The sequence below is a fragment of the Cucurbita pepo genome, chromosome LG19 (genome assembly GCF_002806865.2).
Source record: "Cucurbita pepo subsp. pepo cultivar mu-cu-16 chromosome LG19, ASM280686v2, whole genome shotgun sequence".
NCBI classification, from domain to species: domain Eukaryota; kingdom Viridiplantae; phylum Streptophyta; class Magnoliopsida; order Cucurbitales; family Cucurbitaceae; genus Cucurbita; species Cucurbita pepo.
In genome coordinates this window covers 5411175-5431135 of record NC_036656.1, presented here as the reverse complement: position 1 = coordinate 5431135, position 19961 = coordinate 5411175, and the positions used below count along the sequence as shown (strand labels likewise).

At 37.6% G+C, this 19961-nt stretch overlaps 5 protein-coding genes across 5 annotated transcripts; 2 read left to right on the top strand and 3 right to left on the bottom strand.

Moving 5' to 3' along the window:
* Positions 1-1437: 1437 nt before the first annotated feature.
* LOC111781897 (basic leucine zipper 4-like) lies at positions 1438-2285 on the bottom strand. Its single transcript, XM_023662630.1, has one exon. The coding sequence runs from the start codon at positions 2218-2220 to the stop codon at positions 1624-1626; it is 597 nt and encodes a 198-aa protein (XP_023518398.1). The 5' UTR covers positions 2221-2285; the 3' UTR covers positions 1438-1623.
* A 5122-nt stretch (positions 2286-7407) lies between these two features.
* Positions 7408-7944, top strand: LOC111782073 (phytosulfokines-like). The gene is made up of 2 exons (XM_023662852.1): positions 7408-7599; positions 7702-7944. Exons 1-2 carry the CDS (start codon positions 7462-7464, stop codon positions 7834-7836), a joined length of 273 nt encoding a protein of 90 aa, XP_023518620.1. The 5' UTR covers positions 7408-7461; the 3' UTR covers positions 7837-7944.
* Positions 7945-10649: 2705 nt separating this feature from the next.
* On the top strand, positions 10650-13642 carry LOC111781190 (ACT domain-containing protein ACR1-like). The gene is made up of 8 exons (XM_023661657.1): positions 10650-10675; positions 10864-11080; positions 11191-11236; positions 11809-11923; positions 12007-12074; positions 12161-12802; positions 12894-12998; positions 13086-13642. Exons 2-8 carry the CDS (start codon positions 11004-11006, stop codon positions 13464-13466), a joined length of 1434 nt encoding a protein of 477 aa, XP_023517425.1. The 5' UTR covers positions 10650-10675; positions 10864-11003; the 3' UTR covers positions 13467-13642.
* A 267-nt stretch (positions 13643-13909) lies between these two features.
* Positions 13910-18198, bottom strand: LOC111781738. Its single transcript, XM_023662428.1, has 3 exons — positions 17333-18198; positions 16833-17020; positions 13910-14764 (listed from the first exon to the last, which is right to left on the bottom strand). Exons 1-3 carry the CDS (start codon positions 17991-17993, stop codon positions 14087-14089), a joined length of 1527 nt encoding a protein of 508 aa, XP_023518196.1. The 5' UTR covers positions 17994-18198; the 3' UTR covers positions 13910-14086.
* Positions 18199-19180: 982 nt separating this feature from the next.
* LOC111781674 lies at positions 19181-19718 on the bottom strand. The gene has a single exon (XM_023662361.1). It carries the CDS (start codon positions 19716-19718, stop codon positions 19227-19229), a length of 492 nt encoding a protein of 163 aa, XP_023518129.1. The 3' UTR covers positions 19181-19226.
* Between the last annotated feature and the right edge of the window lie 243 nt (positions 19719-19961).

Genomic DNA, 19961 nt, shown 5'->3' with positions numbered 1-19961 from the left:
GAGTGTAAAAAAAGGGAAACTTGTGGCGAAGAAGAGTAAGTTGTTTGGGTTTCTTTGTAAGAGCTTTGATTCTTGTGAAATTAGAGATGCGAGTGTGTTCAAGCTTGGTCGAGATAGCATTCGTGTGCTTAATTGGAAGTAGAAACTATTTTCTAATAATCATAATTATTAATGTCTTAAATGTTTAATTATCCTTAATGGGCTGGGCCTCGCAAAGACAAGCCCAATTATGATTTCTTTGTCATTTCGTCACGTGGGTCAAATACAGCTTTCAAATTTTGGATTTAATTGTATCATCTAATCTAATGGTTAATCTGGGAAAGATGCTGTTCTTGTTCTTGGAAAAGAAAAAAAAAAAAAGAAGGGCCCAGTTAAATGGAAACATGATGATAGATTGCTCAATAATTGAGGGTGGTAAAGGAGGTAATATAAATTATAAACTATATATTAATGTTGAATTAGAGCAAGAAAGTGCATTATTACGGAACAACAATAGGAAGATAATAATGAATGTTAATTTTAATACGATGTGGGACGTAACGAATCAAAATGGACAATATTTACTAGCAGTGGTGTTGCAAGAGTAGTGGACTTAGTTGTTGGATGACAGTGAGAAAGGTAGGTGGTGCGAGAAAGATAAATAAGAATTATCATTACCGAACTTCTATTCAATAATTTCTATTTGTTGATTTTGTATTTTCCATCTCTTGAAAATGACATAAGATTGCTTAGTTTGATATTTTCTTTTATAAAATGTTTTCATTTTTTGAATTAATTTTTAAAAAACTCATAAATAGTGTGTCTAAATGTTTGTAAATTAAGATCTCAATAACTAAATTTTTTTTAAAGAGCAGAAAAAAAATAATTAGTACTATTCAATTTAAAAAAAAAAAAAAACAAATAAAATGTTGAGAGCAAAATAATTATAATTTTGTTTTTTCATATCTTTTTCAAACTATACACACACATCATAGCATACTTTCATTTTCAGGAAAGTGACTATTAAAAGAAGAAAACAACCACTTGTTTTTGCATACTATTGAATTTAATTCGAGAGTCTTTTAAATTATTCACGAATTTCAAAAAGTAACAATTTGTGCCGACCGAATCATATATAATTAATAGCAAATAATATTAAACATATGTAGTCTACGAAATTGATGGGGTAAAAAGAAGTGTGTCGTAGATTAAAAAGAGAAAAAGGTTCAAATTAAGATTTCTTTTTCTTAATACAACTAAAATTTGGATATGTGTTTAAAGAGATTTAAAACTTTAATCTTAATAAAATTGAATTAATCCGAGATTAGCATAAGATATTAAATTATAGATAAGTGATTATGATGAATAAGCCTAAGTTTGTGTTAAGTTCCCCAAATAAATTAAAAAAATATATCTCCAAGTTTGATTTGCTATAAAAGAAAAGAAAAGGAAAGGAGAAAGAAGAAAAAACGGATGCATAGGCATTAGTAATAAAGGTAGTCGCCGATGTTCTTTTACACACTACTAGTTGCTTAAAAAACAGCGTAAAACCCCACCAATATATAGCTTTCTTTTAGTTTATACACACCAGAGACACGGACAAGTGGCCAGAATTTGGTCCTTCTTATAATGGTCTGGTCGGTTTTAGCAATTAATGAAGTTTTTGTTGTTATAAAGGATGTATTGCGATTGGGGGAGAGTCGGCGCGGGGATTTGTTGTTGTTGGTTGTAACCGAATTGTCGTCGTTGGAATTGTCGGGAAATTAATTCTCCACGGCTGTACAAAAGTTTCCGCCGCAGAATTTCGTGTTCTGTCAGGAGATTGTCGTTTTCCGACCGTATACGGTTCGCCTGATACATCGTGAACCGGAACCGCTTTGAAAGCTCTTTGTTTTCAACTCTCAGCTTGTTCAACAAGTTGCTTAAGTTTTGTAAGTGCTTCTGTTTTCGCATCCGGGACCGCCTTGCCGACTCCCGGTTCGACTCTATCCGCCGCCGTTTTCTCTCGTCTATCACCTCCATCTTTTCCTCCGGTTCATCCCGGTTTTCAGAACTCGAACTTGAAATCACCGGTTTTCGGGTTTGGAATATGTCCAATCCGGTTTGTTCCGGAATCTGGAACAAAGCCGGCAAGAATTCATGGTCGTGGCATTCCCACGGCGTCGAGGCGTTGTCGAAAGCCGGAAATGGGTTTTCCAGCATGGCCTCGTACGAAGAACCGGTTGGAAAAGTGGACAACATGACGACAGGGAAAAAGAATTTGCTCAACAAAATAAAGGAGGAGAGAGGGAGGAGGAAAGGGAAGAATTGCAGCGTAGAGGCCGTGTATTTATTGCAAAACTCATGGGGTATTTCCGAAAATTAACTTAACAATGAAGGGCATTTCCGTCATTAACTGAAATTAGCTCTCTAAGCCTCCTTGTAGTGGAAGTGTGTAAAGCCAGTGGGTCCATGACATTTGTCATAGATATTTAGCTTCGTGGTGAAGAAACAAACCAAAGTGGGTCCCTCACTACGACACGTGGCGACAATTAATTCGACACTAACGTCACACCCAATTCTTATTAATTAAATTCATTTAAAAAAAAAAAAAAAAAATACTCTCCACATGATCCAATAGTGTCGTCGCCATGGATGTAAAAAGCTGGAAACCAGAGGGTTAAACTGTCATTTCACAAATGAATTATTAGATTATCATGGAATAATTTTAGCCTAAAGTCAAGACCTTATTGTTTCATGTTAATTATGAACCCATTATTGTATAGAATGATAGAGAATGAGAGAGATTCCAATTAATTAAATACCAAGAAATTTCCAACTTTAAAAAGCGCAGAATATTTGCTCAATCTAAAAAGCTCATTGACCAAAACTGGGAGATTACTTGTTAAATACTCCATGCACATAAAAATTTATAAAACCTTTTCTTAGATTTTTAATTATATAGTTTAATTATAAAAAGCTGCAAGAGTTGGAGTACAACAAGCCTTATAAGATTCCCCTGTTATTCCCAAATTTTATAAAAGGTGTGGTTGGGAGTTGATAGCAAACCACAAAGTTGGGGTCGTCCATACTTGGCCGCATGTGGGCGGCATACCCTCTGCCCATAAAGATGTTTTTTCTTTTTTACCTAATTTAGTTAAATGAAACATTGTAAGTAACTAAAGCAGGGGTGGTTGTGTTTGGTGTAATATAACTCCAAGCTTAATCAATGTTTTAGTTGATAGAAAAAGTTGAAGAGGGTAGCAAGCAGAGGGAGTTAAGGAAGGAGGATGGCGATGGCTTTAACTTTAAATTCCAAAGGAAGGGGAAAAGGGCACAAATTCAGAGGTACATCACATGGGAAAATATGGTGTAAGAAATGCAGGAGTAGCTTTTGTGGTGCGAAAATGGGGAAAAAGGTGTTGGTTTCTGTCCATTGAGATACACATATTGGGAGTTCCAGTTTTGATGCGTCATTCATTCATGGGTTTAATATGATACGGTGATTGTCTTTGTTTTACCACTTTTTCACTGCTCATTCGTACATCCATCTTGCTTTTCTTTGCCTTCTTTTCACATGCCTCTTTTACTTTTCCTCTTATCATCCACCATCAATCAATCAATCAATCCCACCCGTTCGAGTTAGATTGAAGGACAACAAAACATTTCTTATAAGAGTCTAGAAACTTCTCATCAGTAGACTTAGGCTGTTAGAAGGCGTAGAAGAAAGATCTCTCGTAAAAATGGTTACAAATGTCATTAAGTAAAGTAAAAGAGATTAAACAAACGAAAAACAACTTGGGTTTTGTAGGAAACTTCTAAAAGTTTCTCGTAAAAGAACGGTTGTTGGTTCGACACAAAAGTATATATAAATGAATTATATACAAAAGAAATCTTATATTAATACGAACAGAGTGGTATTAAAGTGATCTGTGGTGTATGAAGTAAGCGTATCAAATATATAAACAAATCAATAGTAATATGCTAATAAAGAAAATCAATATTAATAATTGCAAAGTAATGAAATTGGTCCAACTCAAATGCCTTTTGTTTAGTTTAACTTTACAAATCAGAGCCTTCAAAAGTTACTTTTTTTCTTGAATTTTAGTTGTTTATTTTGCTTCCATCTTGGTACATAAAACAATTTCAAAAAAACAAAAGGGTGACTACTAATTTAAATACAAATAAAATAAAATATTATTCGTTAACGGTGAAATTCAACTTAAGATAGGTCTAATAAGACTAAAAAAAAGAGTTATCGAACCTAAATGTTAGTTCTGGATTTAAAAGCTTAATTTGTGGCACTGAGTAAAGGAGAGGTACATAAATGAATTAAGACTATATTCTAAATGGGAGCGATCACGAGGATAAGATGACTAAAAAAATCTTAAAGGAAATGAAAGTTACTACTTATATTAACAAAATGCACCTTTCTTTTCCGTGCTTCTGTGATGTCCCACATTGGTTGGAGAGGACAACAAACCACCATTTATAAGGGTGTGGAAACCTTCCCTTAGCAGAAGCATTTTAAATCTTTGAAAGAAAGTCCAAAGAGAACAATATCGGCTAGCGGTGGATTAAGAGTGATTTATTAGTGGTGGATTTGGGCTGTTACCGCTTCAATCATAAGAACTTCATGGTTAAGAGTGATTTATTTTGGAGTTATTCTATATTGGGTGATCTCCTAAGAATTTTCCTAAAATGCATGTGAGTAAAGACAAAACATGTTGGAAGTACTCGTGTTGATCTACGAGGATAGTCTTTACTCTTAAGAAGTAAGAAGTAGGTAATGTGACCATTTCGCGGGAGATGAAGGAGAATGTCGGGGTCATTAGGTGCGAGGGTTGGTCCGAGGGAATAGTCCTCACTCTTAAAAAGTAAAGAATAGGTAATGTGATCATGTCGCGAGAGATGAAAAAGAATGCAGGTTAGGTGGTCAGGTAAGGTAACCATATCACAGGGATGAAAGAGAATATTAAGGCCATTAGATGTCGAATCCAGATTTTAAATTCTGAACGATAGTCATTACATGCCGTCATAACGAAAAGGGAAATTAGTGTAGTAAATATCACAATCCTCATTCCTTTTCATCGCACATATGATTTAAATATTAGAGCATATGTGACAAACACTATATGGGTATACAAATCTCCATTTGGTGTATATACTATTTTTAAAATTTTCTTATTGGAGTAGTGCTTATCACCCTTATTAAATATAAGTGCACTAAACTTCAACATAGCTATCAAAACATTAATAACTTCAATTATAGAAGGTTAGAATCCAACCCTCACATTCATCCTATAATATTTCCTACACAATATTATATAAAAAGCTATCATTTATTTATATTACTTATGCATATCATTGATATAAACTAATGGACATTGGCCCATCATAAAACCCAATAAAAATTTGGATTTCGGAATAGATTTGCGGTTAAGGGTATCAAAATATGATGGTCTTGATCATGTGAAAAGTTTAAAAAAGACAATATATACTCTTAAAATTAGGAGGAGAGTCAGATTTAGACGCAGAATCTGATGAATACGAAAGCAAGCATGGATTGGATGAAGCCCTTTTGTTGTTCAAACAGAAAAAGGAAAGGAAGAGGCGTTTAAAACTGGTTAGGCTCTCTTCTTTTGACTCACTTTTGAATATTCATACACAAATCATTACTTTTTGTAATCAGAAACTCAAATTTAAATTTGAAGAACACACCATGAGTTCTTCAACTTTGCAACTCAACTTGAATTTTTGAGTCCACAAAGATTAAAAGCTGGGAACCATTAAACTTTGAAGGCTGTCTGTGAAGGAGACCATGATATTCTTAAAAATCTCGCAGGAAACATGAAAAAAAACAAAAACATCATGAATTTAAATTTGTTTTGTTGTTGAGAAAAACAAAAAGTTCTCCGGGTTTTGCTCTAATCAGCCTTCCATTTCGGAAAAGACTAATCGTATTCCATTTTTTCCATATGGAATTAAATTAAATGGGAGAATTATTAAAATTATGATAATGTTTTTTTTTTTTTTGTTATTATTATAAGAAATGTGTACGGGTATTGACTAAGGTAAAACCATATTTCAACTTAATTAATTAAATTTTATTTTTATTTATGGATTAGTAGTATTAGCTACCTACTTTTTACATTTTCACACATAGTTTGACCCAATTGCTGGTTGGCATATGATTATTAACTATTTTAAGAATGTAAAAAATGAATTTAATTATTAAAAGAATTGGTGGTCTGCGCGGCCACCGCAATCCAAGCGGTTGGTGGATACATTCCATCCCACCAAATTTTCAACGTATCTAATTTTAAATTTTAACTCAATAAATAATTTTGTTGTTATTAATAGTCGGGAGAATGAAAAACAACCCGTGAAGCATTTCATGGCGGCTTACAAGATCGATGCCAACCTATATAAGACAACAAAGTCTATAGTATATGAATGATTTGAGATCCCAGGAGATCCTAACTAACGTTGACATGTTTTAAAATCATGAGATTGACGATGATACATAGGTAAAAACAGATAATATCTACTGGCGGTGAGTTGTTACAAATGGTATTAGAATCAAACACTGGTTGGTGTGCCAACGAGGATGTTGGGTCTCAAGAAGGTGGATTTGTGAGATCCCATATCCGTTGGAAAGAGGAATGAAACTTTTCTTAAAAGGGTATGGAAATCTTTCCCTAGTTGACACGTTTTAAAATTGTGAGACTGATGATGATATGTAACAGGTCAAAATAAACAATATCTACGGTGGCTCAAACTGTCACAAATGAGAATTAGTGTGAGATCCCACCTCAATTGAAATGAGGAACAAGTGACAGGGAGGATGTTGGGCCCTAGAGGGGTGAATTGTGAGAGCCCACATTGGTTGGAGAGTGGAACGAAACATTTTTTACAAAGTTGTGGATGTTGGATGATGGAAGTCGTACGTCGGCTAATTTAGGGAATGATTATGGGTTTATAAGTGAGGAATACTAACTTCATTGGTATGAGGCTTTTTGAGGAAGCCCAAAGCAAAACCATGAGACTTACACTCAAAGTGGACAATATCATACTTGTGGAGAGTCGTGTTCGTCTAACGGTGGAAACCTCTTTGCCTAACAGTCCAAAGAGGACAATATATGTTAGCGGTGGGCGTGGATTGTTTCTCTCATGAATCATGCATAATTTTCGTTGATCTCGTTAGAAAGACTTTGATGACTCAAGGTGGGTTGTCCTCGACTCGACCATCCGAGGGTTTTTTTTTTTTTTTTTTTTTTTTTTTTTTTTTTTTTTTTTTTTTTNTCATTCCTTATTTATTGTGTGCCTGTTTTCAATTGTATTTATTTATTTTGGTCCATGATCTGCTGCTGCTCGTACAAAGTCCAAGTAGCACCTCCTCAAGTTCACACGCTTGCCCATTCTCCCCCTCTCTCTCTTTCCCCTTTTATATACAACTCCTTTCCTTCCCATCCCTTTATACACTCACTTCCACAACCACGCATGGCTTCTAAATTCATCACCTTTCTCTCCCTAATCTCCCTCCTCCTCCTCCTCCTCTCCAACAGCCCGTCTGCCTACGCTGCCCGCCCCGTTCCCACCGTTTCATCCGACGCACCAGCTACCCAAATCCCAAATCAGGTTCGTTAAGAAATTTATCAATAACTTATCAACTTAAACTTTTTAGTTCTGGTAAACAATTACGAACCGATATTGACATGTTTTTTAATTGGGTTTTTATAGGGATTGGAAACAGATCAAAGTGATAGTGAGATGATGGATGAGAGGTGCCATGGAGTTGGGGAAGAAGAGTGCTTGATCAGAAGAACTCTAGCTGCCCACTTAGATTATGTGTATACTCAAAAGCATAAGCCATAGTCAAAATTCATACTTGCCTAACCATTGGCTTATATATAAACTTCTATCCATTGGCTATCTATTGGCTTATAGGGTTGAATTAATAATATTCTCTCAACTCTACCATAATTGCCACCTTTCATGAACTTTTACACCGCTTAATTTTAATGTACAAATTCTAAGAGTGAAAAAAAAAAAAAAAAACAATGAAGCACATGTTAAATTTGGATGTTGGGGCTGATTAGATATTTGGATCCAAGCACCATGCAAGATTTAGGCAGCTTTTTGACTGCAAGCATATGAGATCAATTTGATGATATAAATGGAAATGGTCCCTCGGGGTCGGGTTTCAACTTTAAGCGCTAATTAGCCAAAGTGGATCAAAGTGGCCGGCCATTGGTGGCTCCTACGCGTAGCAATTAAAACATGAGCGTAGAAGAAACGGCAATGGGGTGAGGCTGCTTTTGTTTTGACCACTCTTCGATTGCCACCCATGTCTGTGGGTGTCTCAACTTTTATCCCCAATAATTGTGTGGTTAGCGTTAATTAGAAAGGTCGATATCATTCATAAGATTGGTTAAACAAGATCATATTCGCACGCATGTATGTGTGAGATCTTACATTGGTTGGAGAGAAACAAAACATTCCTGTAGAAACCTCTCCCTAGTATACGTTGTTGGATGATGGAAGTCCCACATCGGCTAATTTAAGGAATGATCATGGGTTTATAAGTGAGAAATACTAACTCCATTCGCATGAGGCATTTTGGGAAACCCAAAGCAAAGCCATGAGAGCTTATGCTCAAAGTGAACAATATCATACCATTGTGGAGAGTCGTGTTCGTCTAACATACGCGTTTTAAAATCATGAGGCTGATGACAATATGTAACGGATCAAAGCAGATAATATTTGCTAGCGGTGAGATTGGGCTGTTACACATGATATCAAAGTCAGATACCGAGTGATGTGTCAGTGAGGACGCGGGCCTCCAATGGGGTGGATTGTGAGATCTCACACTGGTTGGAGAGCGGAATGAAGTTATTCCTTATAAGGATGCGATGTAGTAATGAGGACGTTGGCCCCAAAGGGGGTGAATTGTGAGATCTCACACTGGTTGGAGAGTGAAATGAAGTTATTTCTTATAAGGATGCAATGTACCAATGAGGACGTTGGCCCCCAAAGAGGGTGGATTGTTAGATTTCATATCGTTTGGAGAATGGAACAAAGTCATTCCTTATAAGGATGCGGTATGCCAATGAAGACGATAGGGCCTCCAAATGGAGTGGTTTGTAAGATCACATATCGGTTAGAGAGAAAAATGGAGCATTCTTCTTAAGAATGTGGACACATCTCTCTCGTAGATGCATTTTAAAGCCGTGAGACTGACGGCGATACATGAAACAAACCGAAAGGAAGTGGGTTTATACAAATGGGGGAAGCAATTAATCCAACTAACCTTTAAATATTGTAAAAGTGAGGAAATGTGAAGTATTAAGCTAAGTAATTGCACTCATACCTAACCAACCCACTATCCTAAGTGCAACAAAAAGGTGTCTCCGCATTTCATAGACAAAGTCAACTCTGTTTCCTAAGTTTGTCGTTGTTAAATGTTTGGAGAATGTTGATTAAATTTTGTTTTCTCCTGTCTATGTTTTGGGACATTGCTACATGAGAGTTTTAATGATGATTCTGTTGTAATTAACTACTTTGACTACTTTTGAGTTTGATAAATATTTTTATTAAAAGCTTTAAGAGTTTTACAAAAATTAAACCCTTTTATCTAAACAAAATGTTCCAGTCGTGCTTCTCTTGTCGACTCATAGAATCTTGAACGAATCTGTTTTGTTCCACTTTTAAAGTATGTGACTGGCACTGATACTGCTACAACAGCCATCAACGGCAACGAGTGGCATCATCGGATGAAGATGTCTGCTTTAGGTGATTCAGGAGTATATACATCTCCCTTCTTTCGATTATGAGTCAAATTCCTAGTGTTTGTGTATGCGTCTTCATGTTTGATTTTAGCTGAGACTGTTTCTTTCTCTTGTGGCAACTGCTTCTTTTGTTTCGACTTCTTCAAAAAATTTAAGCCTAAACACCTATGTTGGAAGGTTAGAAAGAGACCATTTTTATGTTGTCTGTCAATAATAAATGTTTATCATTGATACACGTGTAATGCTAATAAATATAAAAAATTGTATATTAGTGATACATTTCTATTACCATCTCCATACGAACATTCTCGTGGAATTTCTTAAAAAAGAAAAAGAAAATTTGTCATTCTCCCATTTTCTGGGAGAAACAAGAATAGTAATAAGGCAGCAAGAAGAACCATGAGCTGCTGTCAAGAACAGGAAGCACAACCAAAGACAAACTTTCAGCAATGACAGAGATTTTCAATCACTTCCTCATTCACTATCTCCAGGCAGCATGTCACGGTCCTACTCCGTGCCGTGTCGTGATCTTGACACACTCACGACCAACCTTAATGTAAATTAAGCCTCTCGCATGTATTCTTCGACCGTAGCTTCGTCGGACCACGTTGCTGGGCCGGCTTCCATGGCTCAGTTCTCTTGGCCCGACCAGACTTGATGGGAAATGGTCAAATTGGAACATGTGATGGTTAGACACAAACTCTGATAAGCCCAAGAACAAATTGGACCTAAAGCCTCGAAAAAAATTGAATCATTCCAACATAAGGCCAAGCCCACTCGAGAATTTATTTTGGTGTGATGAAGACGTGGTGACGTATACGAATGGGCAGGCGCCGCAATTGGATGGGGGAATGAAGTTATAAATTCACGTTTTCAATTTTTTTTTATTAACCTAAAAAACGATGACCAAGTCCAAGTGGGTTAAGGTTTGTGCATCTGTTTTTGTTGCCGCCAAACTTCTTTTGCTGTTTTCTAATCATAGTAACCAAAAAAAAGCCTATACTCTCTCACCCCGATTCTCTTATTCTTCTTCTTCTTCTTCCTTTTCTCTCTCTTTCTTTTGAATTGGTTTCACCGCCACCATTATAAGTTTTCGCTTCTTCCTGTACATCAGATTCATAACCCTGCTCCCATTATTACTTTTCTTCCTTGTGGGTCGTATCCATTTCATTCCAATTGCTTGTCATGATCATGTTTGGGAGATTTGGAGAGTGGAAATCGTGTTGTTGAAGAGGATCAAAAAACAGAGGAGATATGATGGAAACTGTGTATCAGCCTTGTTACGTGGATTCCCAGTTGGAATTACTTATTGAAAGAATTTACCCACCCAGGTTTGTTCTTTTTGTGAACAATGCATAAAGTTTTGAGCTTTTTTCATTCTAAGCCACAGATTTTTGGTTTAATTCCTCTTGGGATTCGGATTATTATTGCCATTTTCCAGAGTTTGCATCGACAATGATACCTTCAAGGATTGCACGCTTGTCAAGGTTCGCTCTCTCTCTTCAAATTTTGTGCTTTTGTTCTTCCTATTATTCATCCTTTTATTATTTTATCAACTTAAAAGGATTTGAAAACGGGTTCCTTCCCTCAAAGTCATTCTAGCCATGGTTACGAATCACGATTCTTCATAATGGTATAATATTGTTCCGACTTTGATTTAGGATTCCTCAAAAGATCTCGTTGATATATTCCTTACTTATTATAAATTCATGATCATTCTCTAAATAATGTCAAAATGTCAAAAGAAGCTCGAAATAATTCCATTTGAAAAGGAAGAAACAAAACAGAGGAGGGTTTAGAGGAGTTGTCCTACTCACCGACGAAAGAGCCAATTGATGGGATCAAAAAATAGCGATGGTTAGATGCTTTGAACACGGGATTTCCCAGAAAAGCAATCTACTTTACTTTCATTTCTTCTGTTGCCTTTTAGTTTCCTTATCCAATGAACCAAAAGATTTTGGCCTTTCCTAATGTTCTGTCATCACATCATATGTCGTATTAATTATAAAAAATTTGATCTTTAAGTTTGTTTTGGTGAGAATTTCGATCTCCTTGACAGGTTGACAGTGCAAACAAACATGGAATTCTACTTGAGATGGTCCAGGTTTTGACGGATCTCGACCTCGTAATTTCCAAATCTTACATTTCTTCTGACGGCGGATGGTTTATGGACGGTCTGTACCCACCCACTGATAGACCTTTATGCCACTGATTTTGTGTTTATTATAATGGAAGCTGATTTGTATGGTGCCTGCAGTTTTCCATGTGACAGATCAGCTGGGCAATAAACTCACTGATGAAAGTCTCATACATTACATCCAACAGGTCCCTAATTGACTAACGTTTTTCTGATGAATTATAATCAAGGGAAAATGATTATTTAAGGGAATGATAATTATGTTCAATTGTAGGCATTGTGTGCAAATAGGAGAGAAGGGTCATCAAGAACAGTGAGAACGTGCATGGGAAGGGAAATGTTGCCTCGTCACATGTCATCGGAGCACGCGGCGGCGGAGATCATCGGAACCGATCGGCCAGGTCTCTTGTCGGAGATATTCGCCGTGCTAGTTGATTTGGGCTGCAATATCACGGCGGCCGTGGCATGGACTCACCATAAAAGTGCAGCCTCCATTATCTACATCGATGAAGGTTGGAATGGTGGAGCCATCAAGGACGTAAAACGGCTGGCCCATGTGCAGGAGCAACTTGAGAACGTGGTAGGCGCCCATAATGGACTAGGCGAAACAAGCAGCGTGAGGTTGACAGCTCCATCAGCTGGACGGACCCACAACGAGCGACGGCTCCACCAGCTGATGTATGCCAACGGCGACTATGAACAATGTCGGTGTCGAGACGATAGTGAAATATGTAAAAAGAGTTGTACTCGCACGCATGTAAGGATAGAAAGTTGCAATGAGAAAGGATATTCAATTATCAATGTCAAGAGTAGGGACCGTTCAAAGCTGCTGTTCGATACGGTTTGCGCCCTTACCGACTTGCAATATATAGTGTTTCATGCTGCAGTAGGTTCGAATGGCACTGTAGCTTATCAGGTACCAAATGGCCTTTTGTTTTGGTCCAAAATTATCAAGTTGTATGTATGGTGGGACTAACAAGCCTTGTATTTTGTGTTCAAAACTGCAGGAGTATTTCATTCGGCATATAGGTGGCTGCATCTTAGACACAGAGTTTGAAAGAACCAGGCTTTCACAGGCCCTTGTTGCAGCCATAGAAAGAAGAGCTTCACATGTATGTCCTGCGAAGCTCATATACTATCTGTCAAAAACTTGCATATCAATATGTTAAAACTAGCTTCGTACCTGAACAATTTTGCAGGGAGTGAGGCTGGAACTTCGAGCTCAAAATCGAATGGGATTGTTATCAGACCTCACACGGATCTTCCGGGAGAACGGTCTCTCGATCTCGGCAATCAATATCGAAACCAGTGGTGAGAGAGTTGTTGGGTCCTTTTATGTCATGGATGCGTCGGGGAATGATGTGGATCGGCAGACAGTGGAGTTGGTGATCAAAGAGATTGGAGGATCAATTAGTGTAGTTCAAGAGCCTCCAAATTGGACTGCTCGACCCTCCTCTGCAAGAGAGAAACAGGGGATTGAAGTAACAAGAATAGAAGATAAGCCAAGATTCTCATTAGGCAACTTGCTGTGGTCGCAACTTGAACGACTTTCCAGTAACTTTGGTTCTATAAGATCATGAAGGATGGCATCCAAATGTTGGATGTACATCTTGTAAATAGAATTGTACAGGAAGCATAACAAGATCAATCGCTGATGACAATAAAAATTAGTAGGGAACCAACAGTTTCAGTGGATAGATTACGCCATTCTTATTTGAATGGTAGACTAAATGTCAAATAAGCGATGGTTTCAATATTTCAAATTTCCAATCCCTTCAACCTATGGTCCTAACTTTTACTTCCAGAATTAAGATAATGATCATAAATTTATAAATCACCTCGCCATCGATGCATGCTTCCCAATTCCTGGCTAGATACAGACCATATGTAAAGACATAACGCACTGGTAGATTTTTATGCAAACAAATGACAGAACAATTCATAACAAAATTACACGGGTCTTAAATGAGCTCCATACCATTTGGTTAAAAAGACAACGAGTTGCAAAAGTAAAATGATATCATAGTAATTATAACAAAGCCATTCATTATTTGATGAATTTTGAGTTTACAAGTTTGTCTATATACAGAGATATCATAACATAGTTCCCAAATGCTTGCTTCATATATAGAGAACACAAGATATACATTGGAGATAACATTCTATGAAAATAAGCAGATTGAAGATTTTCATGGAGTTGTCACATTGAATCAATGTCATCGACATTAAGCCAGTCACTTGATTCCTTGCGGGTGCCTACCTGCCCGGATCCAACATGCTTCGTTTCTATGGTGTTTGTATCCTTGTCTGAATCACCAGAACTCCGGCTAAGCTGAACCCAATCTCGGGAATCTTTAGTCGAAGAGTCAGAGCTTGATGCAACCTTCTTATGATACACTGGCACTCCCTGGTCGTCATCCTCAAGATCACTAAATGATACGTCCTCGTCATTCCCAATAGGGATGTTAGTTACACTAACACCATCAATCTCAGGAGTCTCCTCCTTCAACCAATCATCTCCATCATCCACGTATATGTCATCAAAAACTTTGGAAGGACCAGAGTGGGGATGTTCAACTGCGGTTCGCAAGGGTGTTTCCTCAATGACAGGCTTGTCTACAACTTGAATTTCCACGTTCTTAATTGGATGCTTATCGGTCTCAACATCGGGCACCATTAAGGAAGGGGCGGCACCATCAGGGGGTTTCTGAAGAAAGAGTGGTTCAGATTGATCTCTGGGTGGCACAGAGAGATGCTCCTCATTTGATGAATCAGAAGATCCTTTTGAACTAGTAGAGATGTTTCTAGATATCTGAGGTTCCATCTGTACCTTGGTTCGTTGTTGTAATTCATGAAGTTGTGCTCTGGCTTCTAGGATCTATATATATGGTCATACAAATTTCGATTAGTCATGCAGACTAGGAAACAGCAACTAGATAATTATAGCAACCCTGATGCCTACTTGGAAAATATTACATATATAATCACCAAACTAACATTTGATGAACTGCTTCCTATATAACAAAGTACCCACAAGGACAAGAAAGCTAATTTTCCAAGTCAAAAGAAAATTTTATTTCTCCAAAGAAGGAAATACAACTACGAACAAGGCTAACATTTCAGCATCATGGCCATTGCTTTCTTCTTTCAACTGAGAAAAAATCAGCCAAGCTTTTTGAAGCCAGCTACTTGATGAATAGACAAAGGCATATGGCTAGAGCATATCCACGCCAGGCTAGACTATTTTTACATTAACAATAATTGACCATTCAACAGACCGAACCATTGACTCTTAACTTTGATCGTCCGAAACCCTAGAGAATCTTGAAATTAAGGAAGAGAATTTATCCTAAAGGAACACCTCTTACCTGTTACATGTGTTCACTTCACTAAAACCCAGAAAGTAGAGTGAGCAACAAACCAGTAGTATGGGCTCGTGTCTCCTTTTAAAAGAACAATTACACCATCTGGCATTATCGAGCCTGGGAAAAGGGTATTTTAATGGTATAGCAAAATTGAGGATAACTCTGAATTAGGAGACTAATGTTCTAGCATTAGAGGTTATGAGGCGGCTGGAGAAGGGCAAAACTCCTATGCAAAGACTGTCATCTTTGGCTTTCAACTCGAGGGGAAGTTGAGGGAGATGTGTAAGGTACAGGATCAGGTGTCGTCAGGGTTTCATCTTGAAGGATGGTAAGGCATGCAGTGGGCCATCGTGAGCCCCATGCCATTACATGGAAGTTTCAAGGGATAACAAAAATAGCATACTAGCTCGCCTCTTGGGTAAGTGAGATGAAATTAAGCTTGATGTCGTCCCTAGTAGGATGGCTAAAAAGGATAGGACAAAGGAAGGGAGGTCTGAAAGCACTAAAAAACATGTTCTCTCAATCCAAGCTAAAGAATTTTTCTTCAAAAAAAAATAATAAATAATTGGGGGGGGGGGGGGGNTGAAATTAAAGCAAAAAAGGATCCTATAAAGACTTTTTTAAGGAGGAAACAATAGATTCCAATGATAAATGTATAATCAAAAGGACACCAATTACATCCACTTATTGAGTTTTTTCCAATGAAATTTATGTCTGTTCCGTAACACTTCATGTTTAGTTTTTGTTTATTTCTTACTTAGTTCCTTCATGTAAACTGTGAACGCTCTTAGACTTAATGAAACTTAATAAAACTACAATTCCTTTTCTCACTTAAATGTGACCATGACTTATCCTACGCAAATCTCCAACATGTTCACGACGTTAAAAGAACAATTAGATTTCTACGTTAGGATGTTATGCACTCATCACTAACTGCGACTTTCCATTTTACAATTTTCTCTGGTGATCTCCGAGCAGAAGAATACATATACTCCAGTCATTCCATCATAGATATAAAAATATATACTCTTAGAACTCAAGTTTTCCGATAGCATCCCTATCTACCATATTAAACTAAAATTCGTCCCCCGAGGCTCAATTTCTCCTTTCGGATTTCTATAACCAAGGACGTTGATCAAATATTCGATGGGAATAAAAGTTTGCTATTCCAGAAGAACACCAAATAGAGGTACTGCAAAACACGTTGTCTTTTTCCTCTACCTCACCTACTTTAAACTACAAAGCAACAAATGAATTACCTAGAGGGACCCAATGATCTCATATACAAAATATTCCTTCCCCTTCCCATCACGTACTAACTAGGTAGTAGTTGTTTTCTGACTCCTATTGTCTAAGGCTTTCCCCTTTTTGTTTCTCCCTCTCATTTTTTTCATTTTTCTCAATGAAAGCTCACTTTTCATACATGCGCATAAATAAATTTGCACATTTGCTATACTGAAACTACAAAAGTTTTGTTTATCTACGTAATAAGCATCCAAAATTTTAAACCCTTAAAAATTAGATAATGAAAGAATTCACCCGTTGAGTGGCATACAGGAATAGTGTAAGGTCCGAACTTACTTGGGGTGTTGACAGAAGTTCAGCATCGTGCTTGCTAAGTCTAGGATGTAAGAGTACAAAGTAGATCATCCAAAAGCAATCTTCGCTCATGTATTGAGGACAAAATTCAATCCTCAAAGCAGCCAATCTTGGAACAAGATGCTCAACAGCTAAAGCATGTTCTTGCTGGGCATCAGATAACTCCAGATCTATTTACGAGTAACCAAATATGTGAAAATATGTTAGTCTAAAATTAATGTCAGTCTGCTGATAAATCTATCTAGACATGAAAGAGTGAGGCAACTAATAAGGTTAACAAGAAGTATTATTGCTGTAAAATGAATAAGAGAAGCTCAAGATATTCGGCCAGAAGCACGTCCGTAATATTTTCACTCAAATTTTAGATAAACTTACTGAATATATTGACATAATACCATGCTAAGCATCGAAGATTTCTATCCAGAAAAAAGAAACATTCAATTGAGCAACGAAGAAACTATCAGATAGAAAACGAAAGGTACCGTCAGAATCGTCGTCATAAGGAAGAGGAAAGTCCAACCAGGTCTCAGGATGCAGGACGATATTCCTCACGAATATCAGGACCTCCTCTGTTACACCAACCGCACTTCCCACATCATAATTCTCCAAAGATTCATCTGATCCAAACTGAAGGAAATTGGAAGCAATCTTGGAGATCTCCGATACAGTCTTGGTGTTCGACAGCTTCGAGATCCCAGTCCTAAATTTCCCGCTAATTTCCGCGAAATCATTGCGAATCCCAGCAATTAGATCTTCTTCAGACAATTTAGGACTAGATGGATTGTCGGTTGCTGATTTATCAAGCAGTCCATTAGGTTTCGGATCAGAGACTTGAGAATGTGAAGCAGAATGTTCCGGCGTAGGGGCGAGGAAAGAGGCGACACCCCAGAAATTGCGGGTTAGGGTATTTTTCAGCTCGGACAAATCCTCTTTGACGCCTCTAGCAGTAGGAGTCGAAGAAGAAGAAGAAGAAGAAGAAGAAGACGACGACGACGATCGAGAGGGAGAATCTGTCTGGTGGTATTGATCAGATATGGAATCGGAGTTGAACGGTGATTTGGGGTTGCCACCGGCATTCACGTCATCTACATCATCGTCATCAAGCTTCAAGGAATTCGCAATGGATCTTGCCAACCACGACATTGTTTATCCAAATGCAGAAGCTGTAGACGATCGAAGCTTGGAAAGTGGGAACTGAAGGAGCTTCCTCAATAGAAGATGACTTCTCGGTGTTCAGTTTCTTCTTCCATCGAAACCAAGCCAGTTGGCCATTGTCCATCAACGACGTCGTTAAACCACTGCCTGGGCCTGCACATGGCCCACGTTGCCCATTACCGTTTCAGGGCCTCTCTTTCCAACCCAAACCAATCATACACCCAATAAAAAAAATGTTTATTTTTTGTTTTCTGTTTTTTCCTTCCTTAAATTAAATACTTTTTGTTTTCTCTTTTAAATTCTGTTCTTGTAACAATAATACGCTGTTATTCTTTTCCTATGTTTTATGATACGCTGTCGTTTCACGTTTATCTTTCTTCACTGCATAACATAAATTAATATCTTTTCTAAATAATAAATAATAAATTTTGAGTAAATCAGGAAAAAGACAGTATAATAAGAAAAAATAGGGTTAAGGATTTGAAATAGGAAAGGTTAAATTAATGTAATTTTAAATAAAGTTTTATTATCATTATTCATTAAAAATTTAAGATGGCGATAAACTATAATATATTTTTGGCTGCGTTTTATAGAGTAAGATATGTTAGACACACACCACTCTAAAGGAGTCGAGCCTCGATTAAGGGGAGACGCATTTTGTTCGAGGGGAGGTGTTGGATGATGAAAGTCCCACATTGGCTAAGGGGAGGCTCGACTCATTTTCTTTTGGAGTCCTCCGTTCAATATTTGAGGATTTATCAATTTATTGCACGACTATGTTTAGGGCATGGCTCTGATACAATGTTAGGCTGTGTTTTCTTTTGAAGCCCTTTGTTCGAAATTTGAGGATTTACCAATTTATTGACACGACTAAGTTTAGGGAATGACTCTGATACCATCTTAGACGAACATGACTCTCCACAATGGTATGATATTATCCCCTTTGAACATAAGCTCTCGTGACTTTGTTTTGGTCTTCCAAAAATACTTTTATTATTTATTTATAAACTTACGATCATTTTCCTAAATTACCTGAAATTTGTACAACAATATATATCTTTTCAAAGAAATTTTGTGAGAAATATAAATAATATTGGAACAACCTGCGGACGGTACCCATGATCTCCGCATGTCTGTTATTTTGATTACATTACCAAGCACGGTCGGTCTTTAATTTTCTTTATTATTTGAAACAGAATTTAAGAATTATAATCCGTAGATCTAAATTGCATCGAAAATGGCAAGGCTTCCGGGGCTCAAAGCAGGGAACGAGAACCAATTTTTGTTGAAGGGCGACAAATTCAGCTCAAGAAAGCTGCCACCGTCCAACGCCTCATCCAGCTTCACCGGCGACGGATGGAGAAATGGGGTGGCTTCCACGGCGGTGCCGGAACCTTGGCGGGGGGCAATATGAAGAGGCGGCGGAGCCATTTTTTGGAGGCGTGGAGATGGGAGCTCAGGCAAGCCGGTGAGTTTCTGAACCAAATCTTTGAATTTAAGTGAGTCCACTTTGTAGACCCTGGGGCGAGTCGGTGGCAGTGGCGCAATCGCCGGCTTCTTCCAGGGTTTTGATATTGGCTTTCGAACACAGAGAAGATCGTTGGAATAGCTTGAAACTTCTCTCCTCACGTGCTCCGATTGCCCTTTTTTTTTAGGCAAAAAGGTCGAGGAAGACGAAGAAGAAGAAGAAGCATAAGCACAAAATGCCTCCATATCAATTGGGTAAGTATTTGCAAGATAACAGATGAGTTTATTAAAATCCAAGTAGGCAACTGAGCAAAGAAACCTGAAAAGCTGCCATTTATATAGAGATTTTGAAACAGCCCAAAAACGGCGGCGTTTGTGTCAGAAAACAAAGTCAACATTCAAATATCTTGCTTTTGTCTGATTCTCATCCATCATAAGGGGTATGGGCTCCAATTACTTGAACCAAGAAAACACTCCCACAATTTAGGC

What these genes read in the sequence shown, in the direction of transcription:
- LOC111781190 (XM_023661657.1), top strand. Translation starts at nt 11,004, where the DNA reads ATGATGGAAACTGTGTATCAGCCTTGTTACGTGGATTCCCAGTTGGAA. An exon ending in TCATACATTACATCCAACAG is followed by an intron (nt 12,075 to 12,160) that starts GTCCCTAATTGA and finishes GTTCAATTGTAG; the next exon opens with GCATTGTGTGCAAATAGGAG. An exon ending in ATGGCACTGTAGCTTATCAG is followed by an intron (nt 12,803 to 12,893) that starts GTACCAAATGGC and finishes TCAAAACTGCAG; the next exon opens with GAGTATTTCATTCGGCATAT.
- LOC111781738 (XM_023662428.1), bottom strand. Translation starts at nt 17,993, where the DNA reads ATGTCGTGGTTGGCAAGATCCATTGCGAATTCCTTGAAGCTTGATGAC. An exon ending in TTATGACGACGATTCTGACG is followed by an intron (nt 17,021 to 17,332) that starts GTACCTTTCGTT and finishes ACTCGTAAATAG; the next exon opens with ATCTGGAGTTATCTGATGCC. An exon ending in AACTTCTGTCAACACCCCAA is followed by an intron (nt 14,765 to 16,832) that starts GTAAGTTCGGAC and finishes CCATATATATAG; the next exon opens with ATCCTAGAAGCCAGAGCACA.
- LOC111781674 (XM_023662361.1), bottom strand. Translation starts at nt 19,718, where the DNA reads ATGGAGGCATTTTGTGCTTATGCTTCTTCTTCTTCTTCGTCTTCCTCG.
- LOC111782073 (XM_023662852.1), top strand. Translation starts at nt 7,462, where the DNA reads ATGGCTTCTAAATTCATCACCTTTCTCTCCCTAATCTCCCTCCTCCTC. An exon ending in CTACCCAAATCCCAAATCAG is followed by an intron (nt 7,600 to 7,701) that starts GTTCGTTAAGAA and finishes GGGTTTTTATAG; the next exon opens with GGATTGGAAACAGATCAAAG.
- LOC111781897 (XM_023662630.1), bottom strand. Translation starts at nt 2,220, where the DNA reads ATGTTGTCCACTTTTCCAACCGGTTCTTCGTACGAGGCCATGCTGGAA.